Source organism: Gigantopelta aegis, chromosome 10 (assembly GCF_016097555.1).
Source record: "Gigantopelta aegis isolate Gae_Host chromosome 10, Gae_host_genome, whole genome shotgun sequence".
Lineage (NCBI taxonomy): Eukaryota > Metazoa > Mollusca > Gastropoda > Neomphalida > Peltospiridae > Gigantopelta > Gigantopelta aegis.
In genome coordinates, this window is record NC_054708.1 from 18,802,992 (window position 1) to 18,824,988 (window position 21,997).

A 21,997-nucleotide genomic window follows, 5' to 3' on the forward strand; every position below is an offset into this window, starting at 1 on the left:
TAGATGTCAATCTCCAAGTTTTTATTTCATGGTTAAATATTTAGTTATTAGTCCACAATGAGATCTGCAAATATTAATGTTCTCTGATAGAATTATTCTGAATCATATAAATACCATCATACAAATCGACATCTTATATCTAGCTTTTTGTATACAATAATGAACACTGGGCACAACATATGTTATACGATATTAAAATGTAATTATGAATGTAGCCATGGACACAACACATCTTACAGTGCTAGATGTAATTATGAATGTTGCCATGGGCACAACACATTATCTTACAGTTTTAGATGCAATTATGAATGTAGCCATGGAAACAACACATTATCTTACAGTTTTAGATGTAATTATATAATACTGCACACAACACTACTACTTAATACTGTTGCTCCAGTACTAGTTTTTTCTTACACATTTTCCACTGCACATGATTCACTCTCATCTTGCAACCATAAGATGATTAAGAATTAGAGTCCCTGAACTTTTGAAGGAAGGAAAAGTGATAACATGCAAGAAGATACTTTAATTAAAACTATTATAAACTTTAAAAATATTGTTTAAAATATGTTAAAAATGAGAAAATTGAAATTAGCTAATAAAGAAGCTGGATTAACCTTGTGGCCCAGTTGAAAAATAAAGTGTCAACTTGGAAGGTGATGTATTGAAACTGTTCAAAATTAAGGTTCAGATTTTCTACAACTTCAATGTCTGCTAGATATTACATTTATATAATGAAAACTTTCTTTTCAGTCTTTTATAACACATCCATCCCTCATCACATCCAGTTTGAAAACTACTATAGCAAGATACCTTAATTACACTCTCAAACCAAAAATGTTTAGGGACAGAAATTCATGTGAATAAATGTAGGATTAAAACCAGACAAAATGGAAAATTATGCTAAACTGTTCATTATAATGATATAGAATTATATATACTTTCCCCATTTCAAGTGCATGGTAGGAAACTAGATGTGGAAAAAAAAAATACAAGGAAATAATAATAAATAGAGATTGGACAGAGACAGACAGGCCGAGAGGTACATAAAGGGCGGTCGGACAGAATGACATACAGGCCGAGAGGTACATAAAGGGCGGTCGGACAGAATGACAGACAGGCCGAGAGGTACATAAAGGGCGGTCGGACAGGATGGCCAACAGGCCGAGAGGTACATAAAGGGCGGTCGGACAGAATGACAGACAGGCCGAGAGGTACATAAAGGGCGGTTGGACAGAATGACATACAGGCCGAGCGGTACATAAAGGGCGGTCGGACAGAATGACAGACAGGCCGAGAGGTACATAAAGGGCGGTCGGACAGAATGACAGACAGGCCGAGAGGTACATAAAGGGCGGTCGGACAGAATGACACACAGGCCGAGAGGTACATAAAGGGCGGTCGGACAGAATGACACACAGGCCGAGAGGTACATAAAGGGCGGTCGGACAGAATGACAGACAGGCCGAGAGGTACATAAAGGGCGGTCGGACAGAATGACAGACAGGCTAAAAGCAGACGAGGTAAAGGCAGTGTGTCAATATAACAGCAGAAGAAAGATGTCTGTTTTTTAAGACGGGCGTCATCTTGCTCCATGGTTATATATATAAAATTTTAAAAGCATTCTAATCTAAATAAAAATAAAAACAAATCATACAAAGACAGCGTATAATCTTTCAAACATAAAGACTTAAAAAGACATTTAGATAACATGATTAAGAGAGTCTTTTTACACAATAAAGTTGTTAAGGGTCATCTGCTAACAATTTGCACATGCATTCAAACTTCATGCTGGAAGGAGCAGGGTCATAGACAATGCATGCTTTGTAAATAAATAGTAATGATTAAAATGAATTTTGACGTGTAGTAATTTGGGGAAAGTCGAGGGGTGGGGGTGGGGGAGGGGGGGGGGGGGGCTGGGTTCTCTAGCAGATAATTTGAATACTTCTGAAAATTACAAAATAGTATTGATGACCCTTAACTATTACTTTGACAGTAATAACAGAAACATAAGTAACAAAGACAAACAAAAGCTGATGTAAAATGCAAGCAGATTAACAGAGTTCTATCTATCTCAGCAATCCTCATCTACCACCAAGTGATATTAACAGCAAGCTCTATAAATAAATAACACAAACAACAGATCTAGAAAAACAAACGTTGGACAAACATGACGTGGGCTACTTTACAGATACACAAACATGTATCAGTTTTTGGTTAGATTTATCTGTTAACAAACTCATTAAAAATGTATATATAATTTATTAGCATCTTTTTTCAAAGTGCCAGTCATACAAAATGGTTCAGGTGAAAATAAAATTTTAAAACCTGATTTGAGTATGAAATGGAATTACTTTAAATTGTTTCTAAAACATTATGGAAACTTGTCTATCACCAAGTATTTATATACCTGAATTTTTTTAACTATTTTCTAGTAGCCTCAAACAAATGTATTTGATTGTTATTGAAAGACACAATCATTGTTTGCTTTATATAGTGAAAACCATTATATTTAAAATGAGTTTGTTGGTACGTGTATAACTTAACTTTATCTCTTTAAGATATGTATGTCTATTTCAAATCTTTAACAATCCATTAACAAAATGTACGTTTACCATTGCTGTGTTCAAACAGAACAAAAATAGTAAACTCATCCATTATGAATATCACTACAAGGCTGTCAGCACTTGTAACAGCATTCCATAAATTAAAAAATTAAAGAATCATTTAAACAAGTTATACTTTAAAGACTGAATAAAAACTGGCTACCCAGATGTAGCATGCTGAATTCATATTTGTTCATACAGTCCAAGTAAAAAACAACAACCCAAAGACACATGACTTTCACATTTGCAACTCGGTCTGCATTTATTACTTCTTCAAACAATTTTTTTCAATTCTTTTTAAATTCTTTTTATCAAAAGAAAGAAAAAGAGTTCAATAATTAAATATTACAGAACTTTTGTTACTGACCGAAGAGACTGTCAAGTGACTTTAATTATATGTGGTTCAATGATTTGTATTTTCTTTAACTGACATTTACAGACATTGATCACACATGGCTTAAATTTTACAACTTCACAGTGCAAGCTGAAACATTTAAACTCACAAAATCAGTGATGGGATTCCTAGTCAGATAACAGTAGAGGAAAATAAGTAAAAAATCTGATAAAACACTCACGAAACAAACCGTAAAAGTAAATAGTTGAAGTGATAATGTTTCCGAGGTACAGAAAATATAATCTGTAAAGCAGACACCAACTCTTGAAACAGAATCGTTCAGGAATGGCCTTTACAGAAATATCATAATTCTCTTTACATGTAAATATTTTGCAATATTCTTCTGATTTAAAATAAATTCTGTACTAAAACTAACTCCTTCCTCGTGAAACATACACTATGACATTCATAGTAAAATAGCACTCACTTTCATACTTTATATTAAATATATCCATCCACATAATATACACAAATTCATCCACACATTCCAATATACAACAGATATAAAGACATGCCAGAAAGATCGACAGATGAGAAAATGGAAGAAATGAAAGACAGTCGATAGAAGGCACACTGAAAACTGTATAGTTTTAACTTCATTTGTTTTTTGTACACGTTGGTGCAGAAATAACAGTGTTGGAGTATGTACAAGATTTCCACCATGAAACACACAACAGCGGATATATAAACAGCAAGACAAACACATGTGAATGATGAGCACTTTGTTTGCCCACATCTATGACGGAAAAGCAAAATCATCCAGTCTTATTGTAGAATTCAAGTGACACAATGATTGAAATGAGCAGGTCTGTCGCAAAGGATGCGAGGAATGGACAAAGAAAGGGAAGAACAAATTCATGAGCAAACAAGCCAGAATCGCGTCAAAATTAACATTCGTTGGTTAATAGTATTGTTTAGAGCCCTGTTTTACAAAGCGATCTTAGCACTAAGATCACCGTAAGGGCATAAGGTAGCCAAGTATTTAAGGTGATCTTAGCTCTGAGATCACTTTATAAACTGAGCCCTAGAAGCTGACTACACTGCACAGAGGGATACATGAAGGACATTTTCATTTGTATGCAGAAAATAACACCAGAGAACAAATATCCATGTGCTTTAACAAATTAACTCCCACTATAATTTTTTTAACACCATAATGTATTTTAAAAAATAAATCACAAAATTTTGAAGTGCACTGATGATATCAGGTGTCTATCATATATGATAAATCGAAAATGTTAGTAGAATGTACAGGTCTATTTTTTTTTTTCCGCCAAAGGTTTTCGGCGTACGATAAAAAGAATCATCTTTGGTCGCTGCCATTGTTGTTTATTTGTACAGGTCTATGAAGGTCGTCATCACCTTTGAAAAACTACCATATTTCACACTCTCTCATTAATCAAATGCTAAATGCATCAAATAATCAATGTTTTGATAATCTGATATTAATCAGCATTGACAATGTAAGCTATTTGTATTTTATTTATGTAGTATAGAAGCTGACATGTTAACATGTTCTTTGTATGGGGTTTCTACAATTTTACTTTCTTTTTAATCAATAAATAAATAAATAGAATAGTCAACCGCTATTATTATTTGACCAATAATGACTGCACTTGGTTAAACAAATGAAAATGAGCCTACAGTTATAAATATGGCTTGCTGATGAGTGGGAATGGCCAAGATAACAAAAAAAAAACCTGGTAGAAAATTGGGCTGGGTTAGTAACAAGTGGAACACAAGAACTGAAAGATAATGGGAGTGGAAATAAGATAAGATGAGAGCAAAGAGAATGTTTTCATCTGTAATAAATAACATATAAATGTGCACTTTGTAAATATACCGCATGCATGTTCTTGAAACAAAGAGCTCAAAAGAAACTATAGCAGGAACAATCTTCAGGAACAATCTTCAAGAACACAAGAGGAAATGAAAGTACAGAAAAGTAAAGCCAGTTTTTATGTTAAGTTTTTAGGGGTGGAAATGATCCCACCTAAAAAAACTAATCAAGGAGTGGGTAATCATATTGGTAATAACTGTCACTTGAATCCTAAGAGCACGAAATATTAGAAATAAATTAATGAGCCACGGAAACCATTATAATGGAAATCATAAATTGTGTTGATATTGAAGTCCTGAAGTTTAAAACTTCAGGTTGCGCAGGCCGGGGCGCCCAGCTGTCTTCTCCCCTGCCCACGATTTGGACTTGGCTCGGAAGTGACGCAGATCATTACTGTGGTCTTTGTGAAGCATGGGCTTGTATCCTTGAGGGTCACACATGTTCTGCAATTAAAAATAAATTTTTAAAACTCACCAAGTCACATGATTAATACAATTTTTGAGGTATTCAATGAATGAATTTTTAACAATACTAATAATGTATCTACTCATGGGCATTTAGCTCTTTGTAAGCAACATGTCATTAATGTTGATAGTAAAATTAATACTGCAAATCAAGAAATGTTTTGTTTAATCTTCATGAGATACCGTATAACCGGAAACTTTCGAGGATTTTTATTTTCTTGGGTTTCGAGTGTAAGTAGTCAGCATCGAAAATATAAATCCTTGAAAATATTTGAAAACATCAACAAATTTTATCTAAAATATTTATTGTGAAAACCATAACACACTGACAATTTACCGGAACATTTTATTTTCTGTCATGCGCAGTCCACTGGATACACCAAGAGAACAGTATAGTCAAGACAACAAGTTAGAATTTAAAAAAAGTTATTGTGTGAATCTCTCTGTTTGTAGAATATAATGAAATATTTTTAAATTTCGTATATTGTTTTTGTCAATGTCCGCCCGCACTGCATCAGTGATTCCAGGTGGATGAATGCAGATTTCAACATTTCCTGGCATGTTTTCAATTCTGCCATAACTTTCATAATCCACCTTGCATGAATTGGTTTTATCCAGAGTTCGACAAATCCGCTAGCCCGACGCCCGTGGCTAGTGGTTTTTAAGTTCGGGCTAAGTTCTTTTTCTCTCAGCTGAAATATCGTTTAATAAATTTGATTGTGACGTTTGTCATAGAATAATATCAACAAGATCATCAGTATATAATAATAATCCACTTGAACTAGGTCTGCGAACTGCAGTAACATGCTATCTCTACATCGTTACGGTTACAGCATGCATTGTTTACTTTTCCCTTTCAAGTTACTGTCTAATGACATGCGTGTTTTGATTGGTTGGACACGTCACGTGGTAGTTAATCTTGCACATAATTATGTTTGAGGCTAACTTGGAAATCACCAATTGCGACGACAGGTTAATCTCAGTCAAGTAAACCCCAGTCATGCTTTGAATTTCAGTGTTTGTTTTATTTACCTATTGTTTTCTAATTTAACACTTCGCTTACATATGGTTATCGGCAACCAGGAAAACAATTTACTTTAATGGTAACCGCACATGCAATGACTCGGCTTGGGCTATTACGTTTGGATAATGTCTCACAGCTGCCGATACAAGATAATACCTTTTTTGTACATCAATTAACAACGGATTAGATGTCGCCGTTCTATTCTTTTGATATCGGTCTGACATGGGATAATGCCCTGTATTTGAGCAATTGGCAGTACCGTTCCTGGCGACATGAATAGTAGGCCCTAAAAGCATAACCCACTACCAAATACACTCAACCATCTATTACCGTGTGTCACACTGTCGTACCCTCATTTAAATTTAATTATTTTGATAGTGGTTTTAGATACCAACCATAAGTTTAATCAATTATTTTTCCCCGGGAGTGGGCAAAAGCGAAAACGGGACAATAACGATGGATCACACTGGACAAAAGACCAAACGTACAACACGACACAACTGAAAGTTACAACATAATTTAAGTGTTTGTTTCATTTTACTGTTATACTTGTAAATGTGTAATCTTACAAAAATTAGATAAAAATCCAGTTATAATTGATCAAGAATTTGGGCTAGTGCTTTATCTTGGTGGGCTAGTGGTTTTCACAAACCCACTAGCCCTGTGGCTAGTGACTTTTCAAAATATTTGTCATACTCTGTTTTATCGCCGAAGTACGCATTTCGATCTTGATGTCTGTTACACCTTCCCTGTCTCTCATAGCCAGCGAAACCTGCTTTAAATACCAGGTGGTGAACTCAGACTTCAGGGCGTCCTTAAGTGGTTTGTTCACACATACGTCGTAATTGGCTTTACACAAAATCAAAGACTGTGATCAGCTGTCTGGCGAACAGCATACCGGGTATCACAGTGGCCAATTAGGCTACAGCTGAGTGTTCTATTGTTTAACTTTACACGCCGGTGGTATCAAACAACTGGCAGCCAAGGTGAAACTTTAATCAACAATAACAAGTATTCTTGCAACTAGACTTTCTAAAACTCGAAAATAAAATCACTTTCAATTTAGATTTGGCAAACGATGAAAATAAGAAACCTTGAAATGTTTTTATACTCCAAACCACGAAAAATTAAGACCACGAATATTTCTGGTTATACGGTAATAGACAATTTTCATGTCTCCTTTCTCAAGATTTCTGCACCTACCTGATATTTTTCATAGAAAGCCTTATATCCACCTTCTAGAAGATATATTTCTGGGTAGTTAAGGCCAGGGTAGCAGTCTTTATTCATGTCACGATCTCTGTTCCGCAAAAATCTAGACCTAAACAATAAACACAGAAAAGCAATAACGTTTAAAAGAAAAATCATCAACACAGATAACAAAGATATGTCCCAGCACATTACAGGTTGGGGGTGGGTGGGTTAGTAAACTCTCCCACTCCAATGATCATTGTATATTAAGTGGCTATTAAGAAAATTTAGCATGTAGTAATTGTAAAGTCAAAATAATGTGAGATAAAATCTGCTACCATTATCTAGTCACTGGTTTTTGCATATACTAGTCATAGAGCAAAGATGCAACGTGATCATGCAACCCTTGAGTTTAAAACTACATATATCTGAGCTACAAACTGCTTCCCCGGGTTATAGAATGTCAACACATATTATATTGTATTCCTAATACTTTGACTTTTCCATCAATTTTTTTTTATAAACACTCTGAAAAATGTGGACAATAGATTGTATCGACTATGTAGGAGTACAGTAGCGGATCCAAAAAATCCATTTAGAGGTGGGGCCCCAATGACATGAGGCGGAATGCCAATGGTTTGAAGGGGATCATAAAAAAAAATAATAATTAATATATAATAAAATTATAACTCACAAAATTGGGGGGGGGGGGGGGGTGGGGAGGGGGGGCACTAGATCTGCCTCTGGACTAGTAGAAGCATGCACTATAGAAAATATACCAATACTTTAGACACAAGGCAACTTACAGATTTGGTCCCCGTTCTGATGAAAACTCACAGTGAAAAACAAGCACTTGTTGTTTCCCACTTTCATTCTTTTTCTGAGGCTTGTTAATAAATTCCTTTATTATGTCATCTTTGGTATACAAATTTTGGGCACCCTAAAAAGAATAAAGTATTCAAACTAAAATATAACATTCAAAAGCTGCAGACTCCCTTTTATCACATACCTATTCAAGTTTACTATAGTGATAAAGACATTTTGAAACTGTGTGATAAATTTATTTTGTGTCGCACATATGTGCGATCTGGACTTTAAATGGAGAATTCCTTTTTTATTTTTACTGCAGTTAGCGCCTTTTATTTACTGACGTCATATATGATTTACAAATGACATCACATCATATTTGAAACATTACACAAGGCTGCTGCAGAGTAAAATTCTTAACGTTAAGCAAATCCATGAAAGGAGTTTTGATCATAGATTTAACAAAGTATTAAATTTAAAAACTTGTTTATTTTGTGAAAGAATATACCACTCGGCAGCTAGGCGGTCTCATGGTATATAGTCTTGCGCAAAATAAACTTGTGCAATACACAGGAAGCAAAAAAAACGTATGTGAAATTCTGTATATTTATTACATTACATAAATTATAAATATGCAAATCCCCTGTAGTATGCTGTACTCAAACTGGTCTGTTAAACTGTTTGTATTTCTTAAGGTGAGGACAGAATATGAAAAAACAAACCATTTCAAGTGGAATTGTGAGATTAAACTTCAAACAAAACCAACAGAGATCAGACTCAGATTTATGTTTATTTTTTTAAGTTGTTTTGAGATCAAACTTTCAAAGTATAAAATATATAATTTCAGTTTAAAATTTAAAAAAAAAGAAGAAATATTCTGTTCTTTATTCTGTTAGTTATGAGTGGAAATTATCACATCTTTCTTTCATATGTATTTTAACAAACACTTTTTTTTACAGTTCAGATGTGTAATAGTACTTATTACCCATGTGGACAATGGGGGAATTAAAAATAATAAATTTGGTACCAAAAATCAATGACTTATTTTGTTTAATTCTCACAATTTCTTACCTGCACATGCCCGCCAACAAATTCATATGGGTAACGACAGTCAATTATGCAGTGATCACAAATGACATCAACATACTGATTGGTCATCAAAGCATAGAGCTGAAGAAGAAAAAACCCACATTATATATCACAGATATCATTCATAAATAAAATCAAAACACAATCTTAGTTCAGCTAGGCAGTCAACACAAGGCAACAAGTGATGACCATATTTTTCAAGTCCTATTTTTAACTGGCAGGTCTCTCCATAACAGGTTAGTGGGTCTTAGTTTTGTTTCATGCTTTCCCAAAAACGGAAAAGTGAGGATAGTTTTTTTGCAATCTTGTTTCAGGGTTTAGGTTTAAAGATTTTTTATTTATTTTTTAGATTCAAGTGACTTCTCTCTTTATTTGAAGTGTCCCGGCTGGAATAATAATTATTATTATTTCCTGATGTCAATAATTTGGAGGGGGTATTGATTACGTTAAAATACACAAAACTGAGTTAAGCTGTAAACGGTTTCTTTTACAAATAGTATGTGACACACATAATGGAAATTCCTTCTAAACATACAGCTGCTAAAACATTTAACTGCTAAAATAAACAAAAGAACCCAGGTTCAAAATGGATGGTATGTTTTGGAAAATTATTATCCTTTCAACCCATCTGAAAAACCGAAGTTTGTTTAGTTAACAACACCACTAGAGTCATTCTTTCCAAATCAGCCCAATTAACATTTTACAAATCCCATTTTTTGAAGTTATATTCTTTAACAAACAAAAAAAGGTTAGATAATTACATTTAGATCAAGGGGAAAGAACCCAATGAACAATATGACAGCAATCATGTAAACAAATGTTACAAGGTGACCACCTAAGGGCCCAAGAGATTTTTTATTCAAAAGTTTGTTTTCTTTAATGACATCACTAGAGCACATCGATTTATTAATCATCAGCTATTGGATGTCAAACATTTGGTAATTTTGACAGTCTTAAAGAGAAAACACGTTACTTTTTTTTTTTCATTAGTTGGGAAGGGATCTTTTATATGCACCATCCTACAGACAGGATAGCACATACCACTGCCTTTGATATACCAGTCATGGTGCACTGGCTGGAATGAGAAATTGCCCAATGAGCCCACCGACGGGGATGATTTGTGGTTCAAGCCAGTGCTTTATGTGAATGATCATATATGAAAGGCTATTATAGCATATGCTGTATTTCCTGTAATGAAGTACACACGACCTATTCTCACCCTTGTGTGTAGAGCCAATAGTAACAATGTCAAAGAACCTACAGTAAACAAAACTACCAACAGCAATATACAAAAGAAAGAGCAAACAGATTAATCAAAATATTTGTTATGACTTTTTCAGTAACACAGTTATTGACTTAAAAATATAAAGTACCAACAAGCATTGTTGCTCACCTCTCCAAAACCAGTCCTGTATATACAATAATGTAAATAAATATAGATTATGTCATTAAAAGTTTCATACACTTTTTATTAAAAAGTATTTTCATCAAGTATCAGATTCTACCAAAATCAGCAACTCTTGTTTTTTACCATATCCCCTCTTCTTTTTTTAAAGGGACACGCCCTAGTTACGGCTAGTTGTTAACCATTACGGCGTTGTTTTTCGCTATTAAACCCATTTTTTAACAAATAAAATTGCACTTTACTTACATTTTATTATTTAGAATACACATTTCCATTCACCTGAAGTGCTTTTTGGTAATCCTGGTAATCCTGATGTTTGTAAAACCACGAAATGCTTTTTTTGTATTTCTTAAAATGCCGCACGCACTCGAGAAAAAACCGTTAAGCAAGCGAGGTCCAATCTATTTTTAGAGGGAATCTTCCTGTGTAAACGTCACAGACGTTGGTATACCACGTGACCATTATCATTTTGGTTCGGTTTGTTTTCTCGTGCACGGTTCGCCCAATCAACATCCGATTTGTTGTCGTTTGCTTGTTGTTCATTTGTGAGATATTTCTTCACAGTTCGTGAACATTTTCAGTAACAATAAAGTTCAGACAAGTAAGTGTCTCAATACAAAACATTACAAACCCTTAAAACCAATAATTTTGCTAAGTCTTACGATATCTGGAGAGGGGATACAACCAGGACAGAACAGTTGGAACATGTCCAGGAGAGGTGAAACGAACGCACCCCAAGTCTGTGAAATTTGTCGTGACGTAGGCATTGTTGTGCTTCGAGCGACATCTACCGGTGAAATACTAACTTTCAAAATTATTTCAAGCAATTGGGACATGGGGATTCCCATGGTATTTATCGATATAAAACCTGCTTTTTCACTCCATTTGATAAAAACGTGATCTAAGTGTGTTACAGGTTTGTAGATTAACCAAATTATAATTAATTTTCGCTGGATGGAACTAGGGTGTGCGGCTTTAAAGTAATAAAAAATAAAGTTCTGAGGAAGACCTCTCATCTTCTGTTGACCAATTTGACATTTACTTAAAGATACTTCATCCTCTTTAGTTATCTATGAAACATTTTCTAGCCAAATTCTTAGTTTCTTGTTTCAAATATAGATTTCTGCACATCTGCAGTTTATGGTAAATTCAAACAGTGGGTAAATGTGCTGATAATATTTACATATCACCAACAAGAAAGGAAAGTGTGGATTTATGTTTTCTAAAAGCAAATGTGAAATCCCACCCACCCACCCACCTAAAAAAAAGGTATATGGAAGGAAGGAAATGATTTATTTAATCATGCATTCAACGCACTTTTTATTTACAGTTATATGGCATCAGACATATGGTTAAGGACCACACAGATAATGAGAAAGGAAACGTGCTGTCGCCACTCCATGGGCTCCTCTTCTCAATTAGCAGCAAGGGATCTATTATATGCACTATCCCACAGACAGGATAGTACATACCACAGCCTTTGCTACACCAGTTGCAGAACACTAGCTGGAATGACAAATAGCCCAATGGGCCAACCAACGGCAATCGATCCTAGATCAATCGCATATCAGGTGAGCACTGTACCACTGAGCTACGTCCTGCCCCCAAACATGGTATATATACAAACAAAAAGGAAGAGAGAAAAAAGGATGAGCAACGTACAGTGTCTGGGGTGATTCCTTTCAGATCTTGATGTTTGCTGGGTACTGTCGGCAAACAGTAAGGCTGAAAACAGGAAAACAGAATGGCAGTATTCAACTAGACGTATATGGTAACCACAACACAAGTTAATTTTTTAAACCTCAGATTGTAAAAGATGACATTACAATGCTGGGTAGTAAAGACTAATTATTACACAGTTAAATATATCTGAATGACTAACCCACTCCAAATTTCAGCCTAACAATTCATGTCACTTAAATCTGTAAAATAAACTAACAAGTTCGTTTTTCACTTTTTAAATTGTTTGGATTAAAGTATATCAATTCTGTAAAATGATAGAAGCAGTTTTTAATTTTGATTACATTTTTAGAGCTATGACCAACTTTGAATTTATTAATTTGACAAAAATATTAAATCTTAATTTTCATTATATACATTATATGTTGAGTGCACAATTCTGGAATGAAGAATTAATGTGCCACAAGAACACTTTGTTTGCAATTACACTGAGCCAGACACCAGTCCAGTGAGCTATACCATACACTACTGTTAAAATATAATGGGAAAATTATATTCTGGTAACTCTCTGTATTATTGTCATTGATTTAAGTTATTTTATCGTGAATCTAGCATTTTGTTTTGTAATACATCAGCTGCCAGTATTTTTCGAACATATTTATACAAGGGAGGAAATGTTTTATTTAACGACACACTCAACACATCTTATTTATGGTTATATGGCGTCGGACACATGGTTAAGGACCACACAGATATTGAGAGAGGAAACCCACTATCATCATTTAATGGGCTACTCTTTTCAATTAGCAGTAATGGATCTTTGATATGCACCATCCCACAGAGAGGATAGTACATACCACAGCCTTTGTTACACCAGTTATGGAGCACTCGCTGGAACGAGAAATAGCCCAATGGTTCCACCGACGGGGATCAATCCTAGACCGACTGCGCATTAAGCAAATGCTTTACCACTGGGCTACGTCCCTCCCCTGTATATGCAATGATAAATCTAAATTACAAGTGCTTATACAGGTCTGATTTTTCCTGAAAACCTTTAAAAAAAGTGTGTGATATAAGTCAAACAAACCTTTAATGATTTAACTTTGAAAAACAGTAACTTGTATTTCACGTTTTTCTACCGGTTTATTAGAAAATTTGTTTCTAATTTTCATTATTATTCATACTTACCTAGTACTAGCACAACAATAATGCTATACGACCCTGAGTTATAACCTCCACTGCAGAATTATCTCCTCTTGCCGGATGTATAACCTACACTCGCGCATGGGTAGACCGTATATCCTCATTATCGATTCAAAGTCCGGAATGACTGAATCAAAAAAGACCTCCCTCGGGGCGGGTGGGAGGTAACGGTTGTTGTGCTAGTACTAGGTAAGTATGAATAATAATGAAAATTAGAAACATATTTTCTAATAGTCTTATTCAACTTACCGTACTAGCACAACAACAATGCTATAACAGACGTGATATAACACCGTTAAAGCACGAGAATTTAACATTAAAGGGAGGAGGTAAGAAAACGAGGACTTACCCATTCAACCAGTAGTGTTCGTCTCAAGTAATGATACAGTGAAAAAGCAACCCACATCATACGAGGTATAAAATGTCAGTGACTTTTAAATTGAAAACTACAACCCCAATTAAAAGTAAACCAAGTTAACAAGGTGAGGAAACCCTCATACCAAGTAATGGTAAAAGACACTCGACTGCCCCAGATAGTCAACCATCCTCCCCCCACTCTCCAAACAGGAGGTGGAGAACTATCTCCCAGAAAGACTGCTGCTAGCGACCGGACGAAATAAGGGTCGCCCCCTACTCGTGGCCCTGCACGCTGAAACGACTTGCTGCCCTGCAATGACTGATTGAATCCGCCGAGTTCCGTCCGGACCAACAGCCATATCACGGAAATAAAACAGGTCAAACGTGTGTCGACCTTTCCAAAACCCCGCACTCATGACCGTGAAAATGTCCAAAGAATCATGGAAATTAAGGGAAGCAGAAATCGCCCAAATCTCATGAGGTCGAACGGAGAAATTCCGCAGAACATCATCACCCGCCTTCTCATATGCCAGTTTGATGGTTGCAGCAATCCATCTTGACAAAGCATTCTTCGTAATGTCTCCTGGTTGGCATGTGAAAGAGATAAACAGTCTCTTAGTGTTTTGCCGGAGATTTCTAGTACGCTCCAGATAGAATTTCAAAGCCTGCACCGGACAAACAAGTCTATCATAATTATCCGCAGAAAACGTACGAGATAAACACTGAATGATGGCCGGAGGAAACTCTTCCCCGGCACCTGGTTCTTAGCCACGAAAACAGGATCAGTACATAACGTAACTGACCCGTCCGTATTGTAATCCACCAAATCATGCAAAAAAGCATGAATCTCACTAATACGACGGCAAGCCGCTAGTGAGACCAGAAACAAAGTTTTCCACGTCAAATGACGAAGACTGGCGAATTTCAAAGGCTTGTAGGGCTTGCCTTTGAGTGCATGCAGAACCAGAAAAACATTCCATTTAGGCAAAATGGAAGGCTTCTCAACCGTGTTTTGCAACGACTTAAGCAAGTCATGCAACATGAGATTCGTTGAGAAATCTTGACGTCCACACTACCTCAGAGTAGTGAAAATGGACGACCGGTGACTTCTCACTGTTTGAACCTTCAGCTGTCTTTCTTGGACAAGAGCCAGAAAGTACTCAGCTAAGTCATTAACAGTAGGCGACAAGGGATCCACGTCCCTCTCAGTCGCCCAACGAACCCAAGCGTGCCAGTGACACTGGTAGACCCTCTCTGTAGACTGGCGCTTCGAAGAGGAGACGAGCTAAGCAACCCGTTTAGAAAAGCCTTGGTTTCGGAGGGAAACCCCGACAACCGCCATGCGTGAAGTCGGAAAACCTCCGGTTCGGATGCCACTCTGTCCGACGCAGTCTCTGACTGAGCAGATTGGGTATCAACAGCAACCGCACCAGCTCCTGCACTAAAAGTGACAGGAGCGGAGGAAACCAGGCTTGAACTGCCCAACTCGGGGCTATGAGCGTGACACGACAAGGTTGCTGTCTGATCTTTGCCAGAATCTTGCCAAGCAGAACCGGAGGGGCAAAGCGTAAAAATCCAGTCCCGTCCATTCCATGCTCAACACATCGTACTCCAGTGCCATTCCAGAATCTCCAAAGCCCCAAGACTCAATGACAGGGATTTGGTGCCTCCCCACCGATTGAGGTACACAACAACCGACGTGTTGTCCGATCTCAACAAAATTCGATGATGTCGAATAACAGTCCTGAAAAGGAGACAAGCGCGACGCACTGCTTCCATCTCCAACAGGTTGATGTGACGACTCCTCTCTGAAGGAGTCCACACCCCTGACAGATGTTGATCCAAAAGGTGTGCACCGAACCCCTCGGGAAGCATCGGTAAACAGGACCAACTCTTGAGAAAGTGGGTGTAAAGGAATGGCCTGGGACAGACACTTGTCCACTAGACACTCTTGGATCGGAAGAATGAACCAAGGCCCCATTGGTATCACCAAATCCCAGCTGAGACCATCCCACACTCGGGACAAATGCCATTGAAGCGGTCTCTTGAACTGTCTGAATCGCACATTTAGCGCCGCCAGCGATTCGAGATGGCCTATCAACACATGAAGTGTGAGCACCAACGCACTTTGCTCAACCAGAAGACATTGTGCCAACGTCGTGAAATTGTGAAGTCGCCTCCACAAGGTTGAAAACCACCCCGAGATAAGTGAAAACCTGCGTTGGCACTAATTCCGACTTGAACCAATTGGGAATAAACCCCAATCAGAGAATCATGGCGATCACGAACTCCACGCCCACGAGACATGCCGTCTATGACGCCGCCGAAATTAACCAATCGTCCAGGTAATTGTGCATCCGTATACCCAACAGATGTACACGCCCCACCACTGCCTTTACTACCCGAGTAAAGACGTGAGGGCTTGTGGCCAATCCGAACAGCAGAAACTCGTAAGCTCTGCCGTCGTAGAGGAACCGCAAGTACTTCCAAAAATCCCAATGGATTGGAACATGCAGGTAAGCGTCCTTCAAATCGATGGACGCCGCCCATTCCCCCACCTGAAGCAAAGTGCGAACAGACTGAACCGTCTCCATCTTCATAGATGGAATAACGATGTAAGAATTCAGCGGCTTCAGGTTTAGAATTGGTCGCCACTCGCCATTCTTCTTCTGGGCAAAGAACAGATGGGACTAAAATCCCGGAGTGCCCAAATCTACCTCCTTGGATGGCTTTCTTGTCGAGAAACTCGACAACCATCTTCTCCACCAGTACTCGTTTGTCGACAGACGGTACTGCAGGTAACTGGGGAGAGGACGTCAGTGGAGGGGGTGATGAAAACAGAATTCTGTATCCGTTGCGGACAACCGACAAAACCCATGGGTCCAGATCTGGCAGTTCCCACCAACTTTGAACAAAATGGCGCAATCTGCCCCCCACAGGAAGATCTGCTAATGGAACCTCCGTAAGTTGATGTCGATTGTCTACGCACCCTCATCCCGGCTGCTTCCCACCCCTGGGTGCCTTGCCCCGAGCGGAACCACGAAAACGTGCTGGCTTCCCCCGAAAACGTCCCTGTTTCGATGAACCACGGGCATTACCCGACTGCACACCTGAATCAGACACCACAGGGATCTGATAACTGTCAAGAAAAGTCGATTTTTTAACAGGTGGAGGCTTAAAAGTAGACGCCGCCTGGTGCTTACGAGCAGTTCAAGACTGAGCAGCAGGGATGAATTTCGCCGCTTCTTTGTCCATGACCAAGTTAAAATTGGTCCCAAAAAGTAAGGTTTCCCTTACTGAACAACTACGAAAGTAGGTTTTAACCACACCCGTCGCTCTCAGTCCCGCCAGGTAGTGATCCCGACGCAGAAGTAGACTGTTGGCAAAAACACACCCAGCAAGCTGAATGACATGATGAGAGGCTTTAGAAGCTGCCAACAAACAACCCTTAGCCATCGGCGGAAGACCCGTGACTGCTTTATCTAACCCAAATAGGAACGTACCTAAATGGCTATTGAATTGAAAAGGAAGTTTAGATAACCTCTCCAAAGTCTCTAAATCCGTGAGTGGCACACTGACATTAGGAGATGGGTGGCAGTCTGCCTTCACCCTAGCGGAAATGACCGCTGGATGTGAAAGGAAGGAAGATCCCAATGTCTTATACGAAGACGTGGACAAAACCTTCGCTGCAGACAATAGTTTCCCGGTAGCTAACGCTGCCGGAAACTCTTCCACCACAGCCCCCAAAATATGATCGCTACCCGCAATCAAAGCATCAATCTCCGCAAGCCGAAATCCTGTCGCGGAGCGTCCATCGCTAAAGGCCGGTTTCCAAACGAAACACCCGTGTAAGACTAAACAGCCTCCTCCGACGGAATTGCATCCACGCACACCAGTCAGACCTGTTCCCGTACAAAACCAAGAACCGCCTGGTAATCATAATCGCCGTCTGGCGTACCATCGGCCAAATTGGGAATCTCATCGAGCACCGAACCTGGCGTCGACCCTTCCCCCGAACCACACACTGAGTCGGAGGGAAAATCCTCTTCCAAAGAAGAATTTTTTTCAAATGACGCGCCATGCGCTGACCGTAATGGAAACGAAACTGCATGCGATCCAAAACCATCGGACCATGAACGAAAGGTTTCGGTCGAGGGATAACGCCTGGAACCTCTACCCCGATCTGACAGGTCGGGATTGACCATCGGTGTAGACACAGACACACCCAAGAAAGCTGCAGTTTCCCTGATCCCTGCCGAAGCAGACAACGGGACTGGTGGTGTCGGTTGAACCGGACCGTCGGGAAATTCGTACACGTACGAATCCTGCGCCGAAGTCTGAAGCCAACGTACCATATGTGGATTAGCCAACCCAGTTGACGTAGCCACATGCAAACGATCTAAAAGTTGATGGCGCTGTACAGGCGCCCCAACAACAGAAGAGACGCCCACTGGCGTCGCACCCGAAACAACGCCACCCGGCTCTTTGACCGAGACAACGTTGTGAGACTTCGCAATTTCGCCAAGTGGCTCGATCACCGAAAGAAGCGTTGGCTGAAACGGCGCCCTCGGACGCCACGACCAACCCTGCACCAGAAATCTGGCGAGACAAACAGCGCCGCGAAGCGGACTTCATTCTAGAGCTAATCGACCCTTCCACAGAAGGACCGATAACCCTGCCCCCATCAGCAAGATGGGAGTCGGAACTGAGAGACAGTCGTTCCTGCCACAACTGCACTCTCTCCGACTGACGCCCCCGTTACAACCGTAACAGGCGCCGCCTCCACCGACGGAGGCAAAAGCAAATCCCCAGGTGGAACGGAGCCCGACCTGGAAGAAACCCTCCCCCTTCGGCGCTTCGGGTTTACTGGTATCACCATGAAGATGGCGAACAGATGAGGAGGTGCCCTTGCGCCTACCACTTGTCCGCGAGCTCTTTGAACTGGACACCGACTTGCTGACCGACGGCAAATCGGTATGGAGCACGACCCCGGAGGTTGCCACTGTGCTCCGCCCGTCTCGTTCACATCTAATCATCCTCTTACGCTCGGCGTCTTTTGATAGCTTCTTAGCCTTCCCCCACGTGGAGGGAGACCAATTTACACAGATATGACACTGGCATTCAAAACAACAAGAATGACATAACAAATGCTGATCAAACTGGGGCAGTCGTTTAAGATAACCCCCCTCGGCACACACAACCAACCGGTTGGAGCCCGAGGAAGCCGTGTCAGACATTAACCCCCTGTGTAAATCACCCAAAAGACCTTGTATGACAGAGTAAAACAAAATTACAAATTAATAAACAATTTAACAACTTGACAAATTTTTTACTACAGAACTCGAACACGACTGCAATGGAGGACTGCAGAATCAAAAAACGAGGATATACGGTCTACCCATGCGCGGGTGTAGGTTATACATCCGGCAAGGGGAGATAATTCTGCAGTGGAGGTTATAACTCAGGGTCGTATAGCATGTTGTTGTGCTAGTACGGTAAGTTGAATAAGACTATTCACTATTATTTTTTATTTAATTTAGGTTTTGCCTAAAAACTGAGTATTGATTTTTATTGTGATGACAAATATATAACTCAAAACACCACAATATCTATTTTGCTAGTGTAAAAATTCACAAGACTGTCAATGGTCTAGGTGGTGTAGTGGTTAAGCTTAAGGCTGGTAGGTACTGGGTTCACATCCATGTACCGGCTCCCACCCAGAGGAGTTTTAAAGACTCATTAAAGGCCACTACTTCTCTCTCACTAAACACTAACCCACAGTGACTGTGCTGGACAGACAGCCCATACAGATGAAGTGTGTGCCTAGGACAGCAAGCTTGAACTTTAATCAGATACAAGCACAAAAGTTAAAATGACTGTAATATCAGTTGTTCAGTCTATCAGTGTAACGTTTCATTCAGCCTTCACATTTACCCTAATTTATTGTGGAAAACATCTATGTCATGTTTAAGAATAACAAGCATTCTAAGAGTACCCCTTTTGTACCCAACAATTTGTATCTCTCCAAGTTCAAGGGCACTAACTGTCAAAAATGTGCAAATTCCCATGAAGTTTAGCCCAGTAGGGGACTAATAAAAGTTCTTAGGCAAAATCTGTTATAAAGTTCTTAGCCTATGTTGAAAGCTGAATATACTGTTCAGTTCAAACAAGAACAATTTAGGAAAGGCAAATCTCCTCCCCACCTGTGATACATTCGTAGGACACTAAAAATAAACGGTAGACACATGTATGGTAAATGTTTGTGGCAGTAATGCATTTACAAATGTTGCTTTCTTTTGTAACTCGAGCTTAGCATGTGAAAAACACCAGTAACACAGGCTTATACCTAATTTTTTTTTTTTAAATGCACCACTGCAATAAAAACATTTGCACTAATTGCAATCTTAAAAGGACAGTGAAGTAATGCATAGCATTTTTTTTTTTTTTTTCATTTTTTATTATTATTATTATACAAGCTTTAAAAATGCAATATTATCAGGGTGAACTCTGAATGGTTCTGGGGATATTAAATTTTGGACAAAGTATTACAGGTGTTCAAGGCTGATGTAAACTCTCTGCTTATTTTATATAGCAGTGACTGACATTACAGTGTAAAGAACAGTTAGGCACCAAGGACTTAATCCGACAATTAAAAAAATAATAAATTACAGTATTTACGCATTTTGTTCGTCCAAATAACAGAGAGAAAAAAAAAAACATTTACCAAGTTATTTACATTTTGCACCATCATGAGGTAAATGGGGATACAAAATACAAAAAATCACATAGGCCAGAGCCTAAGCAAACTTGATAAAAATTAAATTAATACCCTTCTTTTGAAGGAAATTATTGCCTTAAAGCCCTAATTATTTTTATTAAATTGACGGAAATACTTACCATGCTCTGAAATATTAAAAAAAAACAAAAAAAATTCAACTTCTTGTTAGTAACATTCAACTTCTTGTTAGTTACTCTCAAAGTTGCATTTTATTCCAAAATCTGTTAAATACTTACAAAAGAAAAAACCTCCCACTCAATATTTTTACACAGTATGCAAATAACCCTAAACCCCCTCCAGACACACACACACCACCAGCAGCATCACCACCACTTCTGAAAACTTACAGTAACAACGTGAGTATCTCTGTACAGATAAGGTGCTCTGTGTCTATGATACCAGATAATACAAGTGTACAATAATCTTGTATTATCTTGTACACAAACTGAGCAGAGCCTTAATCATGGTACCTTTGAGCAGTCCCCTATCAGGTCGGGTTCTTCACTAAGTCGGGCACATGCGGACATCATCAATGCTTCACTCGCTGAATGACATCGGTGCAGCATTCTTGAGGTAGAAATCTACACAACACACTAGCAATCAGTGACGACACATTAAAAAACAACGACTCATTTATAACTTATTGTTCCACGAAGTGATCTTAACACTGAGATCACCTTAATGCATAAGGTAGTTAAGTACTTTTAAGGCATCTTAGCGCTAAGATCGCTTTGTGGAATGGGGCCCAGATCAATAAGGAATATATGAATTTTGTAAACCATCTGTGCTATATTAAAAACTTCTCTCTCTCTTTTTTTTTTAGAGGATATTTCGTTTCAATGTCACAGACTCTTTGTTTCACTTTATTATAACTTTAAACAGGTAGATAAGTTGTAGATTAAATAAATTCAGTGCTCATTTTTATGGACTGAAATTGAAGTCTGGGACATTTAACCCACCCTCACCATATAATTTTCTATTTAAGTGCATCACTTTACCAGAGTATGAAGATACCTCAAGATTTTATTTGTCATAAATAGCCCATGATGTTTAAATTTACACCAAACCAGAATTTATCTTTGAGAAAGATAATTTGTTTACAGGTTTGTATACATATAGGTGTTGGTCTTAAATTGATCAAAGCTCTACATAATGA

The 21,997-nt window shown here is 38.5% G+C and overlaps 1 protein-coding gene across 1 annotated transcript in view; it reads right to left on the bottom strand.

The window, feature by feature from the left end:
- LOC121382557 (M-phase inducer phosphatase-like) overlaps positions 1 to 21,997 on the bottom strand; it is a 54,662-nt gene continuing 32,665 nt past the window's right edge. The window contains exons 11-16 of the mRNA XM_041512016.1: positions 21,312 to 21,422; positions 12,486 to 12,548; positions 9,401 to 9,499; positions 8,329 to 8,462; positions 7,535 to 7,652; positions 1 to 5,286 (exon numbers count right to left, since the gene is read on the bottom strand). Of these exons, the coding sequence (XP_041367950.1) occupies positions 5,146 to 5,286; positions 7,535 to 7,652; positions 8,329 to 8,462; positions 9,401 to 9,499; positions 12,486 to 12,548; positions 21,312 to 21,422 (666 nt within the window). The 3' untranslated portion in view covers positions 1 to 5,145. The remainder of the gene's footprint in view (positions 5,287 to 7,534; positions 7,653 to 8,328; positions 8,463 to 9,400; positions 9,500 to 12,485; positions 12,549 to 21,311; positions 21,423 to 21,997) is intronic.